Source organism: Choloepus didactylus, chromosome 2 (genome assembly GCF_015220235.1).
Source record: "Choloepus didactylus isolate mChoDid1 chromosome 2, mChoDid1.pri, whole genome shotgun sequence".
Classification (NCBI taxonomy): Eukaryota; Metazoa; Chordata; class Mammalia; order Pilosa; family Megalonychidae; genus Choloepus; species Choloepus didactylus.
In genome coordinates, this window is record NC_051308.1 from 11,566,231 (window position 1) to 11,592,026 (window position 25,796).

At 38.0% G+C, this 25,796-nt stretch overlaps 1 protein-coding gene across 2 annotated transcripts in view; it reads left to right on the top strand.

The window, feature by feature from the left end:
- Positions 1-25,796, top strand: part of TULP4 (TUB like protein 4) — a 336,350-nt gene that overhangs the window by 59,651 nt on the left and 250,903 nt on the right. For both annotated transcript variants that reach the window (XM_037820591.1, XM_037820601.1), the window contains exon 2: positions 21,315-23,612. In XM_037820591.1, coding sequence (XP_037676519.1) covers positions 23,361-23,612 — 252 coding nt within the window. In that variant the 5' untranslated portion in view covers positions 21,315-23,360. The remainder of the gene's footprint in view (positions 1-21,314; positions 23,613-25,796) is intronic.

Below are 25,796 nucleotides of genomic sequence, written 5' to 3' on the forward strand. Positions count from 1 at the left end.
AGGTATTTGTGAATTTTCTAAGTCTCTGATGGTTGTTGACTTCTAATTATATTCCATTGTGGTCAGAGAATGTGCTTTGAATAATTTCAGTTTTTTAAAATTTATTGAAGCTTGTTTTATGTCTCACCATATGATCTATTCTGGAGAAAGTTCCATGAGCACTAGAGAAGAATGTGTATTGTGGTGATTTGGGATGTAATGTTCTATATATGCCTGTTAAATCCAATTCATTTATCAGATTGTTTAGGTTTTCAATTTCCTTATTAGTCTTCCATCTGGTTGATCTATCTATAGGAGAGAGTGATGTGTTGAACTTTCCCATAATTATTGTGGAAGCATCAGTTGGTTTGTTTTGTTTTGCCAGTGTTTGTCTCATGTATTTTCAGACACCTTGATTGGGTGCATAAAGATTTATGATTGTTATTTCTTCTTTTTGAATTGCCCCTTTTATTAGCATGTAGTGGCCTTCTTTGTCTCTCATAACATCCTTGCATTTAAAGTCTATTTTATCTGAGATTAATGTTGGTACTCCTGCTTTCTTTTGGCTGTAGCTTGCATGAAATATTTTTTTCCATCCTTTCACTTTCTATTTCTTTGTGTCCCTGTGTCTAACATGATTCTCTTGTATGCAACATATTGATGGTTCATTTTTTTGATTCATTCTGCCAGTCTATATCTCTTGATTGGGGAGTTAAATCCATTTATATTCAATGTTATTACTGTGAAGGCATTTCTTTAAGCAGCCATCTTGTCCTTTGGTTTATGTTTGTCATATATATTTTTTCCCTGTCTCTGTTAATGTTCTTTAATATACCCGTAGTGAATCTCTTTAGTACTGAACCTTTCTCCATCTCTCTCTCCTTTCTTTGTTTTTCTGTCTGTTGGGTTCCCTTTAGTATCTCAAGTAGGGCAGGTCTCTTGTTAGCAAATTCTCTCAGCATTTATTTGTTTGTGAAAATTTTAAGCTCTCCCTCAAATTTCAAGGACAGCATTGCTGTATAAAGAATTCTTGGTTGGAAATTTTTCTCTCTCAGAATTTTAAATATCTGATGCCACTGCCTTCTCACCTCCATGGTGGCTGCTGACTAGTCAGTACTTAGTCTTACGCTGTTTCCTTTGTATGTGGTGAATTGTTTTTCTCTTGCTGCTTTCAGAACTTGCTCCTTCCCTTCCGTATTTGACAGTGTGATCAGAATATGTCTTGGAGTGGGGTTATTTTGATTTATTCTATATGGAGTTCTCTGGGCATTTATGATTTGTGCATTTATGGTGTTTAGAAGATTTTGGAAATTTTCCCCAACAATTTCTTTGAATACTCTTTCAAGACCTTTACCCTTCTCTTCCCTTTCTGGAACACCAATGAATCTTATATTTGGACGTTTTGTATTATCTATTATATCCCTGAGGTCCATTTCAATTTTTTTGATTTTTTCCCCCATTCTTTTGTTCATTCATTTTCCGTTGTGTCGTCTTCTAGGTCACTGATTTGTTGTTCACCTGCCTCTAGTCTTGTATTATGAATATCCAGAATCTTTTCAATTTGGTCAACAGTTTCTTTCATTTCCATAAGATCGTCTATTTTTTTATTTACTCTTGCAGTTGCTTGTTTATGCTCTTCTAGGGTCTTCTTCATGTCCTTTATATCCTGTGCCATGCTCTTGTTCATGTCCGTTATATCCTGTGCATGGTCTCATTGTTCATCTTTTGTCCTTTGATTAGTTGCTCCAAGTACTGTGTCTCCTCTGATCTTTTGATTTGGGTCCTTGGGCTTGGGTTATCCATATCATCTGTCTTTTTCATATGCTTTAAAATTTTATGTTGTTTTTGGCCTCTTGGCATTTGCTTAACTTATAGGGTTCTTTTAGGATTTGTAGACCGATTAAAATCCAGTGTTCTTTTTATTTAATTGCTATTTTTCACTTTAATTATTGTTCTTGTTATTTTTGTGTATGTGGTAATGAAGGTGTCAGGGATTGATTTTGGTGATGAATGCACAACTATGTAATGGTACTGTGAACAATCGAATGTATGCTTTGTTTTGTATGACTCCATGGTATGTGAATATATCTGAATAAAATGAATAAAAAAAAAAGCCGTTATCTCTATAATTTGTCTGATCTGTAGCTTCGTGGGGTACACTTTCTCTAACTAACCAATAGATGGCATCCGTGAGCCACCTATTCCCCTCAAGCCAGTTCTCCCGCACTTTGTCTTTGTGGTGAGTCGGGGTGTGGGTATTGTGGGGTCCAATTGGTGTACCAAGCATGCGTGTGTATTTGGTGTTGCCTGCCCTGTATATGGGGCCTGTGTCTGGGTGGTTGGTGGGGGGGTAGCTCTAACAATCAGATATCCCCAGTGTTCCTTGAGATTTAAAGCTGCTGCAATAGTCTGATCCTTCAGTTCAGTCCCGCCACAGTTTGTCTCTGCCGCCGACCCACAAATCCTTGGTATTGGCATATGGCCCCTGAGACTTGCGAGTGCGTCCCCCTTCCAGGCTGTACATCCCCTGGTCCTCTGTTGAGGGATGACTGTGCTATGTCACAGGTGAGTGCCATCCCCCCAGGGCGGTTCTGGGCTGCAGGGCCATGTAGGGACGTTCCCAGTCTGCTGAAAGAATGGCTGACTGGGGCGTGTTAATTCACACTGCTCTGCCTTCTCTATTCTGGGACAACCAGCTGAGGGTACAGGAAAGGCTAATATCCATTCTCGATTTTGTGGTGTGTGCATGTGTTGTTGGAAATACTTCCCGTCACACTGAGTTGTCTGGGGCAGCTCTGGGCTGTGGAGCCAGTGCCTGGCAGGAGTGTTCCCTGCCCACTGTGAAGATGGCTGTGAGCGTACGCACCCCTTTTCTTGGGAATTTGTGGTGTTTAGTGAATTTTCTCAGCCCCTGGACTTATTACCTTGTGTGTCAGAACTCTCTTGGTTCTGGTCTTGTCTTGACTTGCCCAAATTTCGAGTGTTTGAGGCTTTCTGTATTGGGCTTCTTGGAGTAATTGTTTTAGAAAAAGAGAAAAAGATAAAAAAAAAAGTGGGGGGGGGAAGCACCCTCCTTGCAGATCTAATGGGCTATTGAAATGCTAAGAGACAAGGAGATTAGGGCCCTTAAGGAAGGATCCAGGGAGCAGAGAAACCGGTTTTTCAGACAAAGAAACTCACTTTCTGGATTTGCATGTGAGCCTAACTCTGCCTGAGCTCTACCCTTCCCCGTTCTGTGTTCACCAGAGCTCCAGAAAGTCTCCGCTTTTATTTCTGGGTTTTCCTTGCTGTTTTTGCTATCCCTATCTCCTCTCCTCCGGGCTGACTGCTCCCGGATTCTCCGGTGTCTGGTCTCAGTCTGTCTGTGCTTTGAGTTTGACTCAGTAGAATGATTTTCCAATAAGAGCGGCAACTGCAGTTCTCCTTCCTCGTTCCCAGCGCTGACAGCCCCTCCTCCCATGGGAGTGAGCCTGGCAGGGAGGGGCACGGGTCCCCTGGCCTTGAAAACTACAGATTTTGCTGATCTCAGCGTTCCACATGTTCATAAGTGTTCTATGAAGTATGTCCAAAGTCAAATTGCTCTGCCGTGTCTGGTTCACGCAGTTCCTGGCTTTCTACCTACTGCCATGGAGGAGTAACTAAAACGTACACCTCACCACTCCGCCATCTTGCCCCACCCTTGGGATGTGTTTAATTTAAATCATTAAACAGGGAAACTCATTTCCTGTCCCTACTCCATAAATAGGTATAAATTCAAAATCTTAAATTTAAGGTTGTTGAAAAATTTTGTTCAAAAATTTGTTTTCTTCCTTTGTATTCATCTAACATGTTTTTTTCCCCCAAATCCACTTTACCCCTTTTGCTTCTCATCTCCATCTTCTGTTTAACTGCTGTTTTGAATTGTAGTCCTTTAGAAAGAAATTGAACTTTATTCTGAAATTTTCTCTTATCTCCATTTATGACTGTTAATATGCATTTTCTTTGTAGACACATTGTTAGCTTGAGAACTAAAATAGCATCTTTGATGCTATATTGGGATTTTCTAGTTTGGCAGAGTACTCATTTAGGTTAGATACAGTAGTTTTTAAAACTCTTTCTTAATAATTGATTGTAAGTTCTCTAGAAATCCCAGAAGGCTAGTGCCTAATATACTTCACAGCTTGGTAAACCTGTTTATGAAAACATTCTTAAAATGGAAAAAAAAAAAATTTACTTATTTTGAGATATATCAAATATGCAGAAGAATATGGAAGAAATACATGATTAAAGAATAATTATAAAGTGGACATCCCATAACCACCACCCAGATCAAGAAATGGAATATTGCTAGCGTCCTTGAAGCACAATTCCCCATCCCCATTCCCCATTATACTGCTTTTTATAATATTCTCCTTGCATTTGAAATTTTAGTTATATCCCTTTTATAGGTTGAATTGTGTTCCCCAAAAAGATACATTGAACTCTTAACCTGCAGTACCTGTGAATATGAGCTTATTTAGAAATAACGTCTTTGCAGTGTATTTAAGTTAAGATGAGGTCATGCTGGATTAGGGTGGGCTCTACTCCAGTGTGTTTTGTTTCCTTGTAAAAAGAAGAGGAGAGACGGAAGAAGGACCTGGGAAGAGAGAGGCAGGGATTGATGTGAAGACAAAGGCAGAGACTGGGGTGATGCATCTAGAAGCCAAGGAAAGCCAAGGGTTGCCAGCAAACACCAGAAGCTGGAAGAGGCAAGGAAGGGGACTGCCATTCTACGCTCTAGGTTTCTGAGGGAACATGGCCTGCCAACACCTTTATTTCATACTTCTAGCCTCCGAACAGTGAGACAACAAATTTCTGTTGTTTTAAGCCACTTCATTTCTGGTATTTTGTTATAGCAGCCCTAGGAAACAAATTCACCACCTATGTATGCAGTCTTAACTGATACCATTCCTTCTGCTTGTTTTTGAACTTTTTTAAATGGATTCATATTATAGATATTCTTTCATAAGATTCTTTTACCCAACATAATGTTTATGAAATTAACCCATTTCATTATGTGTAATGTTCATTTACACACAGTAATTACAGTATGTAAACTCACAGAGATAAATTCTAAAATATGGGTTACCGGGAGGTAGAATAGGCTACAGAATGGGGACTGAATGCTTAATATGTGCATACTTTTTAAGTAGGTTGAAATTAAATGTTTGGAAATGGGTAAAGGTAAGGGTAGAACATTTTGGTGAGTGTAAATGACAGCACTGAATTATGTGTGTGATTGTGGTTGAAAGGGGAAGTTTAGAGTCATGTATGTCACTAGAAGGAAAGCTAGAGGATGGAACATGGAACTGTATAATACAGTGAACTCTGTGGTAGATGATGACTGTGATTAATAGTACAAATTTAAAAAAGTTCTTTTGTGAATTAGAACAAATGTACTTCACTATTACAAGGAGAAAATAGTAGAGTGGTATATGGGGGGAAATGTATCTATTGCAAACTATGGCCTATAGTTAACAGTAATATTTTAATATTCTTTCATCAACAGTAACAAATGTACCATACCAGTGCTAAGTAGGGGTCAATAACAGGAGGGGAGTAAGGGATATGGAATTTTTTTTTTTTTTTTTTTTGAGTAATGAAAATGTTCTAAAACTGTGGAGATGAATTTGCAACTGTTTGCTAATACTGTGAGCCACTGATTGTATACTTTGAGTGGATTGCATGGTGTATGAACATATTTAAGTAAAACTGCATCAAAAAAGAGGAAAATAGACTAGTGGATATAATTCAAGTTAGGAAGAAACGTATAAATCTAATTAGGGGGCAAGAAAGGCAGAATATAGCACAGGGGCCTTTGTGCTATAGATGTTTAATAAAGAGTATAGACGTTTAATAAAGATTAAGCAAAGTGTGTATATCTGATAGCTATAGGATTTTCTGCTCGGAACTATGTGCCGTTCTATCCCTAAATTGTAGTTTCCCACATTCTAGGGCTCCTGATTTGCCACTAGAACTGGATAATATGGAAAGTGGGACAAATCTATTAACTTCCTAAGTTTTATTAGTGGCTCATAAACCTGTACCAAGTTTTTAAAATCTGGCACATGCATTGTTTTGTTTAAAATTGTAATCTCCTATAAACAGGAATGGCATTTTACAGCATTTTATAGGAATGTTTTAAAAATAAGCTGTATTTACCAGAAGCAGGTTTGGGCCAAAATACCAAAGTCATCGTTACTTATTCCTAATGAAACCTTCCAGGGATCTGTCACAGCCCGTGTTATGGACTTCAGGTTAAAAAAACCATGACCCCAAACTGAGGAGTTTTTACTTTCAATCTGTTATTGAGAGACTTTAATTGAATTGTTACTTTTTAATTTTTTTATTTTAAAGTACTCTACTAGTGTTGGTTTGACAAGCTTCCTATCATCCCTCAGAAGCTGGTCAATGAATTATCATCTTCATTTTCCGAATGATAAAATAAAGCAGGAAAAAGGGAAACAAAGCATCCAACATCACCTTTTTCTATTAATGGTACATTAATTTCGGCACCTCCTTTCAGAAACTACAATGCTAGGTTGTGGTGTTTTGCGGTTATATTTTTTACATCCATTACTGATTTTGAATCATAAACTAGCATGTCATTTTTTCTTAAAACAAATGTCTAGTATATATGGTGTTTTATAATTTTAAGTGTAGTATGTTCAAAGTTTGGTTAAACATGATAGAGATAAAAGAAATTCTTTTATCTATGGTTTTACTATGGAAATTTATCCTGTGTACTTAATATAATAGTTATTTAAGACTTAACATTTAAGAGAGTTAGTGTGTATCAGTGGTTTTCAAACTTTTTTGGTCTTAGTATTTCTTTATACTCTTAAAAATGAATAAGGATCTGAAAGAGCTTTTGTTGATGTGTGTTATCTATTGATATTAACCATATTAGAAATTAAAACTGAGAAATTAAATATTTATTAATTTATTTTAAACAGCCAATTAAATGTGAATATCAGTAATATGTTTTCTTATGAAAATTAAGTATTGTGCCCGTTTGAAGCTGTTATAGACCCCAGAAGAGCCGTGATCTTTTAAATCCAATCTTGTTGGGTGGAACCTTTTGATTGAATATTTCCACGGAGATGTGACTCACCCAACTGTGGATGAGACCTTTTGATTAGATCTTTTCCATGGAGGTGTGGACCCCACCCATTCAGGGTGGGTCTTCATTAGATTACGTTTTGGAGAGAAGCTGTGTAATCCAGAGTTTGCCCCGGGAGTAGCTAAGAGCCAACACAGCCCCAGACTCTTGGAGATGCAGACAGAAAGAAGTTTGTAGATTTAAGAGATGAAGCCCACAGTTTGCCCCTGAGAAGCTAAGAGAGCACCCCCACACACTTAGAGAGAAACACCCTGGGAGAACAAGCGAAGATGCACGGGAGTGGAGAGAGTGAGAAGCTAAAAGAGACAGCAGCCTGAAGACATTCTGGAGAAAGCCATTTTGAAACCAGAACCTGGGAGGAAAGGACCAGCAGATGCCAGCCATGTGCCTTCCTAGCTGACAGGTATTCCAGACACCATCGGCCTTTCGTCAGTGAAGGTATCCTCTTGTTGATGCCTTAGTTTGGACACTTTATGGCCTTAGAACTATAAATTTGTAACCCAATAAATCCCCTTTATAAAAGCCAATCCATTTCTGGTATTTGGCATAATGGATGGCAGCATTAGCAAACTGAAACAGGTATACTTTCTAAAACTAAAAAAATTAGCAAGAAGAGTGGCATTATTTTACATTTTGGCAAATATCTTTACACTTTGGCTTATTAAAAGATAGGTGGATTCTCAAGTTTGTGCTTCAATTTGTTGCAGTATGTTGTTTTTATTGAAGTCTATGAAGAAAATCAGACCTCATAACAGATACATAGTTAGAAAAGGTAGGAGTATTTTAATAGTCTTTTCAGATAATCATGGATATGTTTTTTTGATTCTACACCAGTATTTGGTAAGTGGTAGTTTTGTTGTTTTAAACTTTTTATTTTGAAATGATTTTAAACTTACAGGACAGTTGCAAAAATAGTACAACCCATACAGGGAATTCCAAGATACATAAATATACCAACTTTTAACATTTTGCCACATTTAACCTTCCCTCCCTCTCTTCCTTCCTTCCATCCATCCTTCCTTCCTTCCTCCCATCCGTCCCTCCATCCCTCCATCCAACTATCTATTTTCTGAGTATTTGAGAGCAGGTTTCACACATTATTCTCCTTGAACACCTAATACTTCCATGTACATTTCCTAAGAACAAGAATATTCACTTGTGTAACCACCTAAAGTTCAGTTATCAAGTTGAAGAACTTTAACGTTGATATAAAGCTTTCCGGCTATATTCTTAAATTTTTCATATGTCCCAGTAACATCCTTTTTGGGGGCCCTTTCTCCTCCATTATTGCATCCAGTCTGGGATCTTGTATTGCCTTTAGTTATTATTGTCTCTTTAATCTTTCTACTACTTTTTTTAAAATTGTAGGAATGTATGTACTGCATGAACTTTCCCCTTTCAGCTCCTCCCAAACATACAATTCACTGGGATTAATCACACTCAGAATGTTGTGCTACCTTTATCACCCTCTGTTACCAGAACTTTCCCATTAGATCAAGCAGAAACCATGCACCCATTATGCATTAACTCCCCGTTCTCCCTCCTCCTCTGCACCTTGTATCCTGTACTCTACTTTATGTCTATGAATTTGCAGTGTTTCAAGCTATGGCAAATAAATGGAATCATGAAACAACTGTTTCTTTGTGTGTGATTTATTTCATGCAACATGATGTCTTCAAGCTTCATCCATGTAGGGCATGTATCAGAACTTACTTCCTTTTAGATATGAATAATATTTCATTGTATATGTATACCACATTTTATTTTATCTGTTTGTCTCCTGATGAACCTTTGGATTGCTTTCACCTTTTGGCTTTTTGTGAATCATGCTGAATGAATAGGGAGTACAAGTATCCATCCAAGTCACCGCTCTCAATTCTTTTGGATATATTCCTAAAAGTGGGATTGCTGGGTAACATGGTAACTCTATGTTTAACTTTCTGAGGAACCACCAAATTGTTTTCCACAGCAGCTGTACCATTTTACATTACCACTAACAAAGTACTAAGGTTCCCATTTCTCTGTATCCTTTTCAGCACTTGTTGTTTTCAGTTTTTTAAATAATAGCCATTCTAGTGGTTGTGAAGTAAAATCTCATTGTGGTTTTAATGTGTATTTCCCTAATGGATAATGATGTTGGCTATTTTAGTATTCTTGTTAGCCATTTGTATATTTTCTTTGGAGCAATGTCAGTTCAGGTTCTTTGCCCATTTCTGTAGTAAGCCCTTTAGAATCCCTTCTCATTTCTTTCTGTACATATTTTAATAATTTTTTGTGGTTATAATGGGGCTTAAATTTAATATCCTAAATCTGTAACAATCTAATTTGCTTTCATTTCAACTTTACTTCAGTAATATACATGCAATATATTCCTGTAACTCTGTTCCCCACCTCTATGTTGTTCTTGACCCAAATTACATATATATATATATATATATATAATTCTAAAACCATTGATTTATAATTACTTTTTATGTATTTGCATTTGATCCCATAGGAAGTAAAAAGTGGGGACCAACCAAAAATATGACAGTATTGACAATCATATTTATCTTTATCAGAAATCTTTATTTCTTCATGTGTCTGTTATCTAGTGTCCTTTCCTTTCAACCTGAAAAATTCTCTTTTGTATTTCTTGTAGGTCTGGTTTAGTGATGACTAACTCCCTCAGCTTTTGAATATCTTAATCTGTCCCTTGTTTCAAAAGAGAGTTTTGCTGGATATAAAATTCTTGTCTGGCATTTTTTTGTTGTTATTGTTTTAGTACTTTAAATGTCTTCCCACTGTCTTCTTGCCTCCATGGCTTCTGATTAGAAACTGACACAGTCTTATTGAGGCTCCCTTGTAAAAGACAAGTTGCTTCTTTGTGCAGCTTTCAAAATTCTTTTTATCTTTGGCATTTGACGTTTTGATTATGACATGTCTGAGTGTGGGTCTATTTCATCTTATCCTGTTTGGAGTTCATCGAGCTTCTTGGATGTATATATTGCCTTTTGTTAAATTTGGGAGGTTTGCAGCCGTATTTCTTTGAGAATTCTCTTTACCTCTTACCTTCTTCTTCTGGAACTTCCAGAATACATACAATACATGTATTGGTTTTGTTGATGGTATCCCACAGGTTTTTCAGGCTCTGTTCACATTTTTCCATTCTTTTTTCTTTCTGCTCTTCAGCCTGAATTATTTCAATTGTCTTATCTTGAAGTTCACTGATTCTTTCTTCTGCCAGCTCCATTCTGCTGTTGAATCCCTCTAGGGAACTTCTAATTTCTGTTCCTGTGGTCTTCAGCTCTCTTTGGTTCCTTTTCATGATTTCTGTCTCTTTATTGATACTCTCTTGTGTTTTTCCTTTGTTTTCCTGATTTCCTTTAGTCTTTTTTGTTCCATGTTTTCCTTTAGCTCTTTGAGAATATTTAGGACCTTTTTTTTCCTTCAAGTCTCTGTCCTATATTTTTAAACTCTGGTCTTTCTCACTGATGATTTCTAATTTTTCCCCCTGCTCCTTTGCATAAGCCATCTTTTCCTGCTTACTAGTGTATTTTGTTGCATCTTTTGGCATTTTGATATTTTATTGCTTTATCCCTGAAATTTAGACACTGAGATGTCTGGTCCTTAAGCCTATATCCAGTATCCTTAAGCCTATATCCAGTATCCAGCTAGGATTATCACAGAGATTTCCTTGAACAAAACAAAACAAAACAAAACAAAAAAAAGAGAGAAACAGAAAAGAAAAAGGAACCACTATTCTCATTCCTTGCAGATTGGCTTGTGTGAGTGCTCTCTTTCAGTGCTTGATGAACCTAACGGTAAGATTAGAGAATAACCTGAGCCTAGGGTCTACCCTGGTCTTTTCTATGCATCTGTCTTGTCATGGGCATGAGTGCTTGGCCCTAGGAATTTCCGTGTTTATAGGAATCCAAATGTCCCCTTTTTCCTTGAAAACAGTGTTTCCTCTTGGTTCCAGGCAGTGCACTGTATAACTCACAGCTGGAAATCTTTGTCCCTGGCAGCTGTGATTTGAATGCATTTCCCAGCAGTATTCTGTAGGAGAGCTTTGTGAGTTGCCTCTATTTGCAAGTGAAGTTCTGGGATAGTGAGCCTGAGGTGTGGGTCCTGCTTCAGTCCTTCTTGCTGCCACCAGACAAATTTGCAGACATACATGCTCGCAGTATATACATGAGGGTTACTCTGCTTCCTGTATAAATGGGAGCAGGGACCTGCACTGGGAGCACAGGCCTGCTCTGTGCTAAATTGGCTAGAGGATGGGGGAGAGGCCAGCCAGGATGTCACCAGCTCCTACTATTTTTAAGTTGCCTTTCCTTGATTTGATGCTTGCCCTGTTATAGCAACACTTTAACTGTGATCTGGAACTTTGAGAAGGATGGTTGTGCCAGCTTTTGTTTGTTCCTTAAAGTTTCTGTGGGGGGATGGAACTTGGACGTTTTCATCAACGTGGGTTAGTTTCTTAAAGGTTAGTTGCGAAACATAATTTGAAATATATTAATGAATTTTTCATACTTGGTAGCATTAAAATCCATTTATCTTTCTTGCACATTGAATAGATCTTTTACTGAAGCATAATTTATATTGTACATTGATCATTTAGAAAATATTACGTTATGTGGATCTTCCAAATATTGACATTTCTTTGTACGGTATCAAAAACTCACATTTGTTAATATCACAACTGTTCACATGAGGAGCGTCACATGAGAAAGTATTAGAAAGCCATCAAGCTCCCAGTAACAGATGCCGGTTTCCCCAAAATTCTAAGTTTAACTTGAATGCTCAGTTTTATCATCAGCACCAAATACTGTCAATTCTCCTCTAAGTGACAGCTCACTTCATTCATGTTCAAAAAAATATCTGGGAGATACTTGTCTGAAAAGCCATATTTCTCATTCTTTTACAGTAAACATGGTGTTACATGAAAAAAGCAACTACTTCAGATTGTGACTTAAACTATCACATAAGTGCATTGCTTCTGCTTTTCCCATCTGTGATGCTGTCCCCAAGCCAGATTGAGAGATTAAGTATTATATAGTGGCATTAGCATTTTAGGGTGAGTGACAGTGGTGTTAATTTGAATTTTATAGCCCTTGTTTTATCTTCTTTTTCCTCTTAGGTGCAAGTGCATTTTGACAGAATGTCTGTAGTTGTTTTGATATTCATGATGTTAATAGCCTCCCCCATATATATGTTACCATAACTCATCTGAATTAGGGTATCTAATAAAATTATTTGTAGCTGCTGCTTTGCTCTTGTCTTTCTCTTTCCGTGAATTTTTATTGAGTTTATATTAAGCTCTGTATCACGGATGAGAAAGACAGAGTTCCTGGCCTCGAGGAGCTTTAGTTTGGAGAGAAGAGAGTTAAAATGCAAAAACGTAATGTGATGAAGGCTGCTCTAGAGGTTAGTTCAGAGTGCTTCAAGAGCTATGAGTAGATACGCTGTTTTACTTTTTTATTTTCCCAGCTTAAAAATTTTTTTTTAGTTAGAGAAGTTGTAGGTTTATAGAAAAATCATGCATAAAATTCAGAGTTCCCATATTTCCCCCCCACACACACACACAGTTTTCCCTATTATTAACACTTGGTATTAGTGTGGTTATCTTTTTTGCAATCGGTGAAACAATATTATTATAATTATACCATTAGTTATAGTCCATAGTTTACATTAGAGTTCATTGTGTTGTACAGTCCTATTTAAAAAAATTTTTTTTTGTTTTTTAAACATCTATGGTTTTTTAAAATTTTTATTTTAGTTAGATATACAACCTTAAATTTCTCCTTTGAACCACATTTTAATATGTAATTCAGTGAAGTAAATTATATTCACGATGTTCGGCTACTATCACTAACATCTACTGCCAATCCTTTCCATCACCCCACTCAGAAACTCTGTACCACTTAAGCATTAATCACCCATTCCCTACTCTTAGCTCCTGGTAACCTGTATTCTGTAGTTTCTGGCTCTGTGAATTTGCTTATTCTAATTACTTAATATCAGTGAGATCATACAGTATTTGTTCTTTTGTGTCTGACTTATTTCACACAACATGATGTCTTCAGGGTTCATCTGTGTTGTTGCATGTAACATAACTTTATTCCTGAATAATATTCCACTGAATGTATAAACCACATTTTGTTTATTAATTCATCAGTTGAAGGACACTTGGGTTGTTTCTGTCTTTTGGCAGTTGTGAATAAAGCTCCTGTGAACATCATTGTGCAAGTATCTGTTTGAGTCCCCACTTTTAATTCTTTTGGATTTATAGCTCGAATTGTGTAGTGGGATTGCTGTCTCACAAGGGAGTTCTATATGTAACTTTCTGAGGACACACCAAACTGTCTTTCACAGCAGCTACACCATTTTTACATACCCAGCAACAGTAAATGAGTGCTCCTGCTTTTCCACATTCTCTCTTAACATTTGAAATGGCATCTCATTGTGGTTTTGATTTGCGTATGATTGATGATATTGAACATTTCATGTGCTTTTTAGCCATTTGTGTATCTTCTTTGTAGAAATGTCTATTTAAGTCTATTGCCCATTTTAAAATTGGGTTGTTTGTGTTTTTGTTGTTCAGTTGTACGCATTCTTTATATATTTTGTTTTAAACACTTATCACATATGTGGTTTCCAACTGTTTTCTCCCATTCTGTAGGTGTCTTTTAACTTTCATGATAAAGTTCTTTGATGCATAAAAGTTTTAACTTTTGATGAAGTCCTGTTTATCTATTTTTTCTCTTGTTACTTGTGCTTTTGACATCAACTTTAGGAAACCATTACCAATATGAGGTCTTGACGATGCTTCCTTATGTTTCTTCTGTGAGTTTTGTAGTTTAGGGTCTTAAATTTGATATTTGATCCATTTTGAGTTAATTTTTGTATATGTTGTGAGGTAGGAGTCTACCTTCATTCTTTGCATATGGATCTCCAGTTTTCCCAGCACCATTTGTTGAAGGACTGTTCCTTCCCCATTGCGTGGATTTGGCACCCTTTTCAAAAATCAATTGGCCATACATGTGGGGTCTATTTCTCAAATCTATTCTGTTGTTCTGTATATCTGCCCTTGTGCCACTATCATGCTGTTTTGATTACTGTAGTTTTTTAATAAGTTTTAAATTGGAAAGCCTGAGTCCTTCAATTTTGTTCTTTTTTTCCAGGATTGCTCTGGCTAATCTGGGACCTTGATCCTTCTGTGTAAATTTGATGATTGGCTTTTTCATTTTTGCAAAAAAGTCTTTTGAAATTTTATTGGGATTGTGTTGAAACTGTAAGTCTATTCTGGTAGAATTGACATCCTAATAATACCTAGTTTCCCAAACCATGAATATGGAATGTCTCTCCACTTAATTAAGTCTTCTTTGATTTCTTTCAGCAACATTGTATAGTTTTCTGTGTATGAGTCTTGGAACTCAAGGAAATCTCTGTCATATCACTACCTCCATACGAACTTAAGGAACAGAGAGCTCAGGCATAAATCATCCTGTTGTAATGTTAGGTCTTTAATTTGGGATCTTCTTTCTTTTTTTAGCTTGGACTTTTTTTTTTGAAATAAATTCAAAGTTACAGGAACAGTTGCAAAAACAATACTAACCCCATACACAGAATTCCATCATACCCTGACTGCCCTCCCCCGATAGCCCAATCCACCAACTTTAACATGCTGTCACATCACTGTTTCTTTCCCTCCCTCCCTATCTATCATCCATCATCTATTGCTCTGTCTTCTGAACATATGAGAGTTAGCTGCGCACATCCTTGAACATACACTATAATTCACGTATATACTTCCCATGAACAAGAACATTCTTTTATGCAATTCCATTAAGCGCAGCTAAGAAGTACAAGAGATTCAACAATGATACAAAGCTTACATTCTATATTTCCTTTCCTTATGTCTCAACTGTGTCCCTTTGAGCCACCTGTCCTCTATCCTCCAATCCCATCCAAGTTCATCCTTAGCATTCAATTGTCATCTAGTTAGACTTTTTTTTTTTTTTTAAGCTGTGGAAACATACATACAGCCTAAATCTTCCCATTCCACCCCCTCCCTAGCCTTCCATTAGTGGGATTAATCACATTTAGAATGTTGTAATGCTCTTTCCCACCATCCATTACTAGAAATTTCCCTTCACCTCAAATAGCAACCCTACACTCATTTCTTAACTCCCCATTGCCCCTTCCCCCATTTCTCTTAACCCAAACTCTACTTTTCATCTCTATGGTTATATTCTCTGATAATTTCTTTGTGTTTACTGTGGGGCTTAAAATTAACCTCTTAAATCCGTATCAATCTTGTTTTTCTTTGATACCACCTTCACTTCATTAGGACACATAAACTATGTTCCTATACTCCTCCATTCCCCCACCTTTATATAGTTGTCTAAAATTACATATTTTACATTGAGTTCAAAACCACTGATTTGTCATTAGAGTTTGTATATTTTATATCATGTAGGAAGTAAATAGTGGAGTTACAGTTCAAAAATTATTGACTTCTATTTGTATTCCATTGTGGTTGGAGAATGTGCTTTGAGTATATTCAATTTTTTTTTTTTTTTTTTTTTTTTTTTTAGTTTCTTGAGGCTTGTTTTATGCCCCAGCTTATGGTCCCTTCTGGAGAAAGATCCATGATCACTAGAGAAAAATGAGTGTCCTGGTGATTTGGGATGTAAGGTACTATATATTTCTGTTAAAACTCTCTATATCTCTTTCTTCTTTCTGTTGTTTCTCTTGGTAGGGTTCCCTTTAGAATCTGAAGTAGGGCAGGTCTTTTACTGGCAAAGTCTCTCAGAATTTGTTTGTCTGTGAAAAATTTAAGCTCTCCCTCAAATTTGAAGGAGAGTTTTGCTGGATAAAGTATTCTTGGTTGGAAATTTTTCTCTCTCAGAATTTTAAATATGTCATGCCACTGCCTTCTAGCCTCCATGGTGGCCACTGACTATCACTACTTAGTCTTATGTTGTTTCCTTTGTATGTGGTGAGTTGCTTTTCTCTTGCTGCTTTCAGAACTTGCTCCTTCTCTTCAGTATTTGAGAGTCTGATCAGAATATGTCTCGGAGTGGGTTTATTTGGATTTATTGTATTTGGAGTTTGCTGGACATTTATGCTTTGTGTATTTATATTGTGTAGAAGGTTTGGGAAGTTTTCCCCAACAATTTCTTTGAATATTCTTTCTAGACCTTTGCCCTTCTCTTCCGTTTCTGGGACACCAATGAGTCTTAAGTTTGGACATTTTATCTATCGTATCCCTGAGATCCATTTCGATTTTTTCGATTTTTTTCTCCATTCTTTCTTTTGTTCTTTTATTTTCTGTTCTGTGGACTTCTAGGACACTGAGATGTTGTTCAGCTTCCTCTAGTCTTGTACTGTGAATATCCAGAGTCTTTTTAATTTGGCCAACAGTTTCTTTTATTTCCATAAGATCTTCTATTTTTTTATTTTCTCTTGCAGTGTCTTCTTTATGCTCTTCTAGGGTCTTCTTTATGTTGCTTGTATCCTGGGCCATGGTCTTCTTCATGTCCTTTAAATCCTTTGCCATGTTTTCATTCCTCGATTGTAGTTCTTTGATTAATTGTGCGAGGTACTGTCTCTCTTCCAACATCTTGATTTACGTGTTTGGAGTTGGATTCTCCATATCGTCTGGTTTTATCATAAGCATTAAGATTTTCTGTTGTTTTTGGCCTCTTGGCATTTGCTTTGATTGATAAGGTTCTTTCAAGTTGTAAAAAAAAAAAAATACCTATCTTATTTTTCAGAAACACAGTTTGGTGGCATACAATTTCTCTAACTAACCAGCAGATGGCATCTGTGAGTCAACTATACCCCTCAAGTCAGTTCTCCACCTTGTCCCCACGGTGTGTGGGGAAATGATTCTTGTGGGGTTCAGTTGGAGAACTCAGTTTGGGTGTGTTGCTGGAGCCGTCCGCCCTGAATGTGGGACGTGTGTCCGGGTGGCTAGGGAGGAAGGACAGCTTTAATATTCAAATCCCCCAGGTTCCCAGAGATTCAACGGTGCCTCAAGAGTCTAAGCCTTCATTTCATTTCAGCCCCAGACCCTCTCTCTCGCTGTCCCACAAACCACCTGACTTGGTGTAGTGTCCCCGGGTTCTCCGAACGGGTCCCCCCTCCCGGCCGCGATCCTCCAAGAGCTGTGCTGAGGGAATCTGTGCTACATCACCAGTGTGCGCCATCCCTCAAGGGAAGTCCTGGGCCACTGGACCATGCCTGGGTGCTTTCAGCCTGATGCCAAGATGGCTGAACGGGGGATCTCAACCCGCCCCCCACATAGTTCCTCCTTCCCAGCTCTGGGACAACTGGCGGGGCTCTGGGCTGTGGGCACGGCCCCGGGCAGGAGTTTATCCGGCCCTCCGGGGAGCCAGCTGCGAGCCACTGGATTTCTTTCTGCTTCCGGCTCTCCCCTCTGTTCCCTGGCCGCAAGGGTATCTGCAGTGGGCTATCTTCCAGGCCAGACACCAAGAGGCCACTCCAGCCCCCTCTTGCTGTGTTTTACTGCATGGTTCCCGCTATCACAGCTGCAGCCACTCCTGGGTTTTTACCTTTTTTATTTTTTAAAGAGCCAGTCGGTCTCCAAACGCCAAGCCCTGGCTTCCCCAGACCGCAACGCGGCTGCGGGTCTTCCAGCCAGCTTACTCACTCATTTCAGAATGCAGACTCCCGGTTTCACCAAGTATACGGCCCCTGGGAACTAGCAGACCTCATCCAGCTGGCGCATCGCTGTAACCAGTATTCTGGGTCACTTTCTGGTTTTTGTCTAGTGTTTTTCATGGAGGTGTTTTTTTGCCCTGTCTCACCTAGTCTCCATCTTAGTTTCTCGGGATCTTCTTTCTTAATGTAAGCTTTTACTGCTCTAAATTTCCTTCTAAGCCCTGCCTCCACGTTATCCATGTGTTTTGATTTGTTGTATTCTGGTTTCATTTGCCTTAAGATATTTCCTAATTCCATGTGATTTCTTCTTTGATCCATTGGTTATTGAAGTGTGTATTGTTCATTTCCACGTATTTGTGAAATTCCAGTTCTCTCTGTAACTGATTTCTAGCTTCATCCTTGGTGGTTTTGTGTGATTTTGATATTTGTTAAAGTTATGGAGATTTGTTTTGTGACCTGTCATATAGTCTGTCCTGGTAAATGACCCATGTGCACTGAAGATGAATGTATTTTCTGCTGCTGTAGAGTGAAGTGTTCTATATGTCTGTTTGGTCTGTTGGTTTAGACTATCATTCAAGTGTTCTATTTCCGTATTGATACTCTGTCTAGATGTTCTGTCCATTATTGAAGATAGTGTATTGATGTCTACTACTATTAAGGTAGAACTGTATTTCTCCCTTCAAATCTGTCAGTGTTTCCTTCAAATATTTGGGGCTTTGTCATTAGGTGCATATATCTTCATAATTTTTGTGTTTTCTTTTTGAATTGATCCCTTTATCAGTATATAGTGATCTTCTTTGTCCTCCATAACAGTTTTTTACTTGAAGTCTATTTTATCTGATATTAGTGTAGTTACTGTAGCTATTTTTGGTTACTATTTGCTTGATAGTTTTTTTTTCCCATCCTTTCACTTTAGATTTACTTGTGATTTTGAAGTAAAAGTGATTTTCTTGTACATAGGACATAGTTGTGTTGTACTTTTTTTAATCCATTCTGTCAGTCTCTGCCTTTTGACTGGAAAGATTTATCCATTTATGTTTAAAGTAGCTACTCATAATGCAGGACTTTTTCTGTTGTTTTGCTGTTTGGTTTTTGTAAGTCTTATACCTTTTTTTGTCATGTTGTTCTTTCATCATTTTGGTGATATTATTTAGTTTTTTCTCCATGTTTTCTTTTATCTCTCTGCATATTGAGCATCATTTTTTAAAAGCTTTGCCTGATATTTCCAAGGTCTGTTCCTCTTCATTGATGTTTCTGGATTCATTCTTTTCCTTTGGTTGGGCCATCACTTCTTGTTTCTTTGTCTTGTAATCTTTGTTCCATACTGTACATTTTAATATTTTGAAGTGTTCATTCTTGGATTTAGTGCCTGAGCTCTCTGTTCCTTAAGTTTGTATGGAGGTGATGATTTGAAAATGTTTTCCTTGAGTGCCAGTACTTAACAAAAACAAATAAACTAAGGTAAAAGATGTTTTTCACCCTGTTTGCAAATTGCCTCTGTGTTGGTTGGTATGCTATTTCAGAGTTTAGCCCTCCTATCAGGAAGATCATCCTGAGGTGGAAATGAAGTGGTTGTCTGCTCTGTCTTTTGTGGGTCTTCTTCTGTGTTTTTTCTTGCTTGTGACCTTAAGAATCCCCCCATTTAGTGGAATTCCAGTGCCTCCTTTACTCTCTATGAAATAAACTTCCCCCTACTCCTGGGTGCTCAATTGCATTTCTTAATGCAGGCAATCATTTGACCTAAGCTTCTTTGACTTACTTGACTCTTACACTGTTTTAGCTGCCTACAAGCCGCTTCTTTCTGCAGGGCAAATTCTCATAGGATGAGTCAGAGATGAGTTTTCTGTTTCATTCTTTCAGGCTGCCACCCAATGTCACAGGCATCCTAGCAAGCACATAGGGGTTACTCTGCTTCCTCTAGAATGGGACCAGGGACCTACAATGTGAGTGCAGTCTTGCTTAATTCTGCACTGGGGAGTGGTTGGGGAAAGGGCCAGCAAGGGTACCGTGAGTATCTCTTAATGTTTTTAAAGCTGTAATTTCTTGATTTGCCACTTTCCCAGTTACTACAACCCTTTAATTGTTTTCTGGAGTCTTGAGGAAAATGGCTCTGCCAGTTTTGCTAGTTGTTGAAAAATTCTGTGAGGGAATGTCACCCTGGATCATCTTACGCTGCCGTCTTGGTTGACTAGAAGTCTTAGAATTAGTTGTTGTTTTTTTTTAATTCAGTTTTATTGCGATATGTTCACATACCATACAGTCATCCATGGTGTAGAATGAGGTGTTCACGGTACCATCATGTAGTTGTGCGTTCATCACTCCTATCAATTTTTGAACATTTTCCTTACACCAAAAAGAAAATTAAGAATAAAACATAAAATAAAAAAGAACAACCAAATCATTCTTTCACTCCCATCCCACCCTATTTTTCATTTAGTTTTTGTCCCCATTTTTCTATTCATTCATCCATACACTGGATTAAGGGAGTGTGAGCCCCAAGGGTTTTTTTTTCTTTTTTAATTTAGTTGGGTTTTAAAGGAAGAGTTGAGGGTCTTTTGGCAGAGGGCGAGGTAGGAGTGGAGGTGTGGAAGAATGGGAGAGTATGGCCCTCTGGGGGATGTGGAGTGACCAGAGGTAATTATAATAATACAGTCTGGACAGTGACGCTGTGGCGCAGAGGTCTGGGAATTCAGCTTGGAATCAGATCACAAAGGGCCTTGCTGGAACTTGATCCTACAGGCTAGTGGTTCTCAGTGCTGGGTCCCAGGACCAGCAGCATTATCATCTCTTGGGAACTTGTTAGAAATGCAAATACTTGGACCTCCCCCTAGTTGGAAGCAGATGTGCTGGGGTAGCCCCTGCATTTTTTAGCTATCCTTCCCGGAAGGTGGGGTGAGTGTGGGGAAGTTAAAGGCAGAATTTTATAGCATTTGTGGTGTTAGGTCATGTGAGCCTGGACTGAGGCAGCAGGAAGGAGGGTTTGCTGGAGATAAGACTGTAGTTTTTACCTGCTAGTCTATGATTTCAAGCGAAGAAAATAGATGTATTTGCTGTGTAATAGATGGCAGTCAGGCAGTTAAAAAAGCCCCTGTCACTTTTTGTCTTCAGGGAATATATTTTAGTGATGGTGACAGAATCAATTCAGATAACGTGTCTGAGCCTCTGTTTTGAGGATGCCTGCCCAAATAACGAGCCCAGCCTCTGGGGCTCTTAGATAGGACAATACAATGTGGGAGAACTGAGGTTATTGCGTTCAGACATGCCCAGCCCCTGACATATTTAATTAGTACATTGGTACATGGTATGCAAGCTCTTTATGTTGTATGTTCTCTATAAATTGGTTTGGGGAATCCTTTCAGCATTTGAATTGTATCAGGGCAATCAATAGCTCCATTATAAGTGTACAGATATAAGTGTAAAGATTGGTCTTCAATTTCAGTTATAGTGGCTATTCTGTTGAAACTTTTATCTTTCAGTATTTTAAGGCTCTTTTATTTTATGTATTTTTTTTGTTTCACAGATTTGCAAGACTCCGGAGTCTCCAAGCTGTGATTAATTGGATGGTTCCTGAATTGACTGGGAAGGCTGATGCTTCAGGGGCCAATTGAAGAGTGTGTGTATATGTTTATTTAAAACCTCCGTTCTGTACACGCACATTTACACAAGAAGACAGGCTCATTCTTGTGCATACTTGAGAGCTTTGCAACTGATGAAAATTAATTTAAGAATCAGATGGAGCAACTTGACACCACTGGGCTCAGGAGCCCAGGGAGAAAAATACATCACTAATGGCCAATTTTCCATATGGTCTTCACGGGTAAAGAAAGTTTGCAGAAAGAAGAAAAAAAAATTTGCACAGATCAAGCCTCAAAAATACCTCTCCGGATATAAAGAAGGAACTAAGCAAGAGGGTGACTGTGGAGAAGTGTGATTTCAAGCATTGCAGGTGGGATCATGCAGTGTTTTTTGCACTTTGTTTTTCTGTGGGTTTGATGATTTGGACAGACTTAAAAATTCTAAAGTGAAAAGTAACTATTACTGTGTGGTTATGACTGGAGGAAAGCAAGTTCAGGTATGCTGGGACAAGTTTGAACATGAACTAATTCCTTTGCCTTTTTTAGTTAACTATATTTGAAAAATTTAATTTATTATTTCTGTTTTGCTTTCCTACATCTATAACATAATATCTTAAAGTAGCAATTGAAACCAATAATTACAAAGTAAATATCAAGGAAAATCCAAGCAAAGTTCCCTTTTTCTTGGACTATACATATGGCATTTGGAAACAATCTCTGAATGTGAGTGGGAAAGTGCCCATCAGAAAAACAAGATAACCTTTAGGGAAACAGTGGAGGAAGATTCTGACTCTTGATGTGTTTTCGCTGTAAGGGATTATCTTCCCTGTTAAATCCAAGAAGACTTGCATATGAGAGGAAGATTACTTTATGGACTTAATTTTAAGATTGGCTTTTTTCATCAAAACGGAAAAATACGTTATCTTTAGGAGCATAAAAGGGGAAAAGTAACTGGGATAGGGAGGAAGGAAACAGGAGAAAGAGAAATAAAATCCCGAAGCCTGGCTCTGTTTTGTTAACTAAAGGATTTAGGATTCATCTGAGGCAGACATTTTGACTACTTGAAAGAAAGGCTTTAGAACATTTCTGGTTCTGCTAAGTGAAGGGGCTTTCTTCCTACACCTCTATGGCCCTGAGAAGTGAGCCAGCGTGCGGAGGAGTGGTGAGTCGGATCACAGAATTCCCAGTGGACGTGACAACTGGCTGTGAGCACGGTGCCTGGCTTTGAGTTGGGGAAACCCTAGAACCCAGGGAATAATTTGGTTCTGAACAGTGGGCAAAGAGTCTTCTTCTCCCTAAAATTTGGACTTCTGTCTGCACAAACTCTGGTCTGTTTGCACAGTTTGTGTGCCTTTTTTTTCCCTTTATGCAATCTTTTTCAGCTTTAGCAGCAGCAATTTATCTAGTTCAGAAAACATGCTAGAGGGTGGCTTCTGAAGAAAGGTGATTATATATATTCTGTTTCTGCATCTGAACTTTGGAAGAGAAAATTCCAGCTAGAGGGATTCTTAAAGCCTTAAGTTACTTGAAATCTATGTATTTGCAACTCTGTCTTTGGAATCATATTACACTAAACTGGAATCTCAGGCTGAATGAGAATAACCAAGTTGAGCAAAAAGAAGACAAATCTGTTTCTTGATCCCACTTAATTAACGATGCTCTTTCTCCAAAGGATCAGTGCACTCTTCCTCTAAGGACTTGAATATACAAATGGACCCAACTTTTTTTGTTTAAACATTACTTTTCTTAGCAGACTGCCATCATCTTTTATAGAAGAATTTTTTCACTATGCATTTTGGTGGATCTTTATAAAATACTGACCTTCTAATTGGGTCCAGGTCAGTCTTAATTCAAGGAAGTTAAAAAAAAAAAAAAGGCAACACAAGCCAACCACAAAATTAAAATAAAGAAATAGATCAATGAAAGAAATTACTTTAAATTTCTCAGTGTTACGCATTACATATTGAGTGAAACAGTTAATAAGAAAGAGTATGTATGCAGCAGTGGAACATGGGCCTGTCCTGTGCAGCGATTCAAACATCCTCTGCCTCTCCTGGAAGGGTCGAGTCCCCAAGAGTGAGAAGGAGAAGCCCGTGTGCAGGCGGCGATACTATGAGGAAGGATGGCTGGCCACAGGCAACGGACGTGGTGTCGTCGGGGTCACCTTTACCTCGAGCCACTGCCGCAGGGACAGGAATACTCCACAGAGAATAAACTTCAACTTGCGGGGCCACAATAGTGAGGTAAGCATGTGGTTTTGTTTCACTTGTTGGGTCATTTCTAGTGTTATTTTTGAGCCCCTGTGAACTAAAAGCTTACTTGGCTTCAGTTTCTTAGACTTGCTGCTGAGAGAGACTTCAAAACCATTAATTCATTCTCTGTTGGATCTGGAGCGTTTTTCATGTAGATGCAGTTGTCGGTGCTCCTCTTTGAGTGTGTCAGGTGGTCCCTGCATTCCTAGTCTCTCCTTTCCTGACCCATGAGCTGCCTTGGCTTTTCTGACGGTATTGAAGCCATGGTGGGATATCCACCCAGTAAGGAAGTCAGGGAGGCTTTCTGCCCAGGGTAGGGGGGTTGGATTAGATGTTCTTAATCAACTTTCATGCTCTGAGTCTGTGTGCACCCTGTCTCCATAATAAAGACTTAATGCCCCAGTGCAAGGCTGACAGTGTAAAAAAGGAAAATTGTGCTGTCTTCACCGTGCAGTTAATGTCTACATTTCTTTAATGATGGTTTAATGTCTGGGTTGTATTTCTTGTATTTGGAGGTGAATGAAGTAAGTAATTGGACAGAGGTGAAGGCAGTAATTAATTGGACAAGAGCCATAGTCTTGCCTATCTATTGGGTATTTTATATTGAGGAAATTATTGCTATGTGTACATAGACAGATTTCTCTGGGCTTCTAAAACACAAACAGTGGCATTATCTGTGAAATCCATTCAGTCAACATTTACTGAGCAATACCTACCTGTTAGGCACTGTGTTTAAAAGAAAAACACGATTCATAATTTATGGCAACCACTTTGACAGTATTCATGTTTCAGTTTTCACTAGCTTATTTGGACATTTGCTTATGAGAAATACATAATTCATACCCTAGAATATGCAAATTCATACAGAGAAAGTATATTCCAGATTACTAGGGGCCTAGAGCTGGAGGAGGGAATGGGAGTTAATACTTAATTGATAGAGTTTCTGTTTGGAGTGATGCAAGTTTCAGTAATAGATGGTGTGAGGTTAGCACAACATTGTGAATGTAATTAGTACCACTGAATTATATAGTTGATAGTGGTTAAAATGGATTTTGAGTTTGTATATATGTTACCACAATAAAAGTTTTTTTTTAGAAAGTCAGATGATTATTGAATAGTTGTGGTAAAGGAACAAGACTATTTTTGAAGTATAATATAAAGTGCATTAATCTTAAGTGTATATCTCAATGGTGCTTTACATATATAGTCACAGCCTCCAAGCAAATCAACATATAGAACATTTCCAGCACCCTTACGGTATTGGGCACTATTCCCACTGTGAAGTAACTTGTATTGATTTCTGTCACCACAGATAAAGTTATGCCCATGCTTGAACTTCATGTAAGTAGAATGATTCATTAAATACTCTTTTGTATCTGGCTTCTTCCACTCAATATACTATCTGTGAGGTTCATCGCTGTTGTGTGTACTAATTGCTTGTGCTTTTTAATTGGTGTTAGTTTTTATTGGAGGAAGATACCACAACTTATCCATTCTCCTATTAATGGCCATTTGGATTGTTTCCAGTTTTTGGCTCTTATTGACTAAATCTGTTGTGAGCATTCACATTCATGTCTTTTGAGGAGCTACACACTCATTTTTCTTAGGTATATGTCTAGAAGTAGACTTTCCATCTCAGAGTAGGCACATGTTTAGGTTTGGTAGAAATTGCTAAGCAGTTTTCCAAAGTGGTTGTACCATTTTACACTCCCCCCATCAATATATGGAGCTTTCAGGTTGTGAAACAAAGCGTATTACGAGATTTTTTTTTTTCTGGCCTAACTTTAAATTTACTAAGAAATGACATGGTGGAACTGTAACCTATAACATCCTTTGAAATTTGCTCTATAGCTACTTGTTGAATTGTGCTTTGAAAGTCTTCACCTTTCTGTATATACCCTATATTGCATAATAAGGAAAGAACTGAAAGTGTGGAAACGTAACCCATAACAATTTTTGAAATTACCTATATAACTGCTTGTTGAGCTATACATCGAAAGTTAACACCATTCTGTATGTATGTTATAAACCATTTGTTTTACATTTTTCAAAGTTCACATTAGTGGTAGCATATAATATTTCTCTTTTTGTGCCTGGCTTATTTCGCTCAGCATTATGTCTTCAAGGTTCATCCATGTTGTCATATGTTTCACCAGATCGTTCCTTCTTACTGCC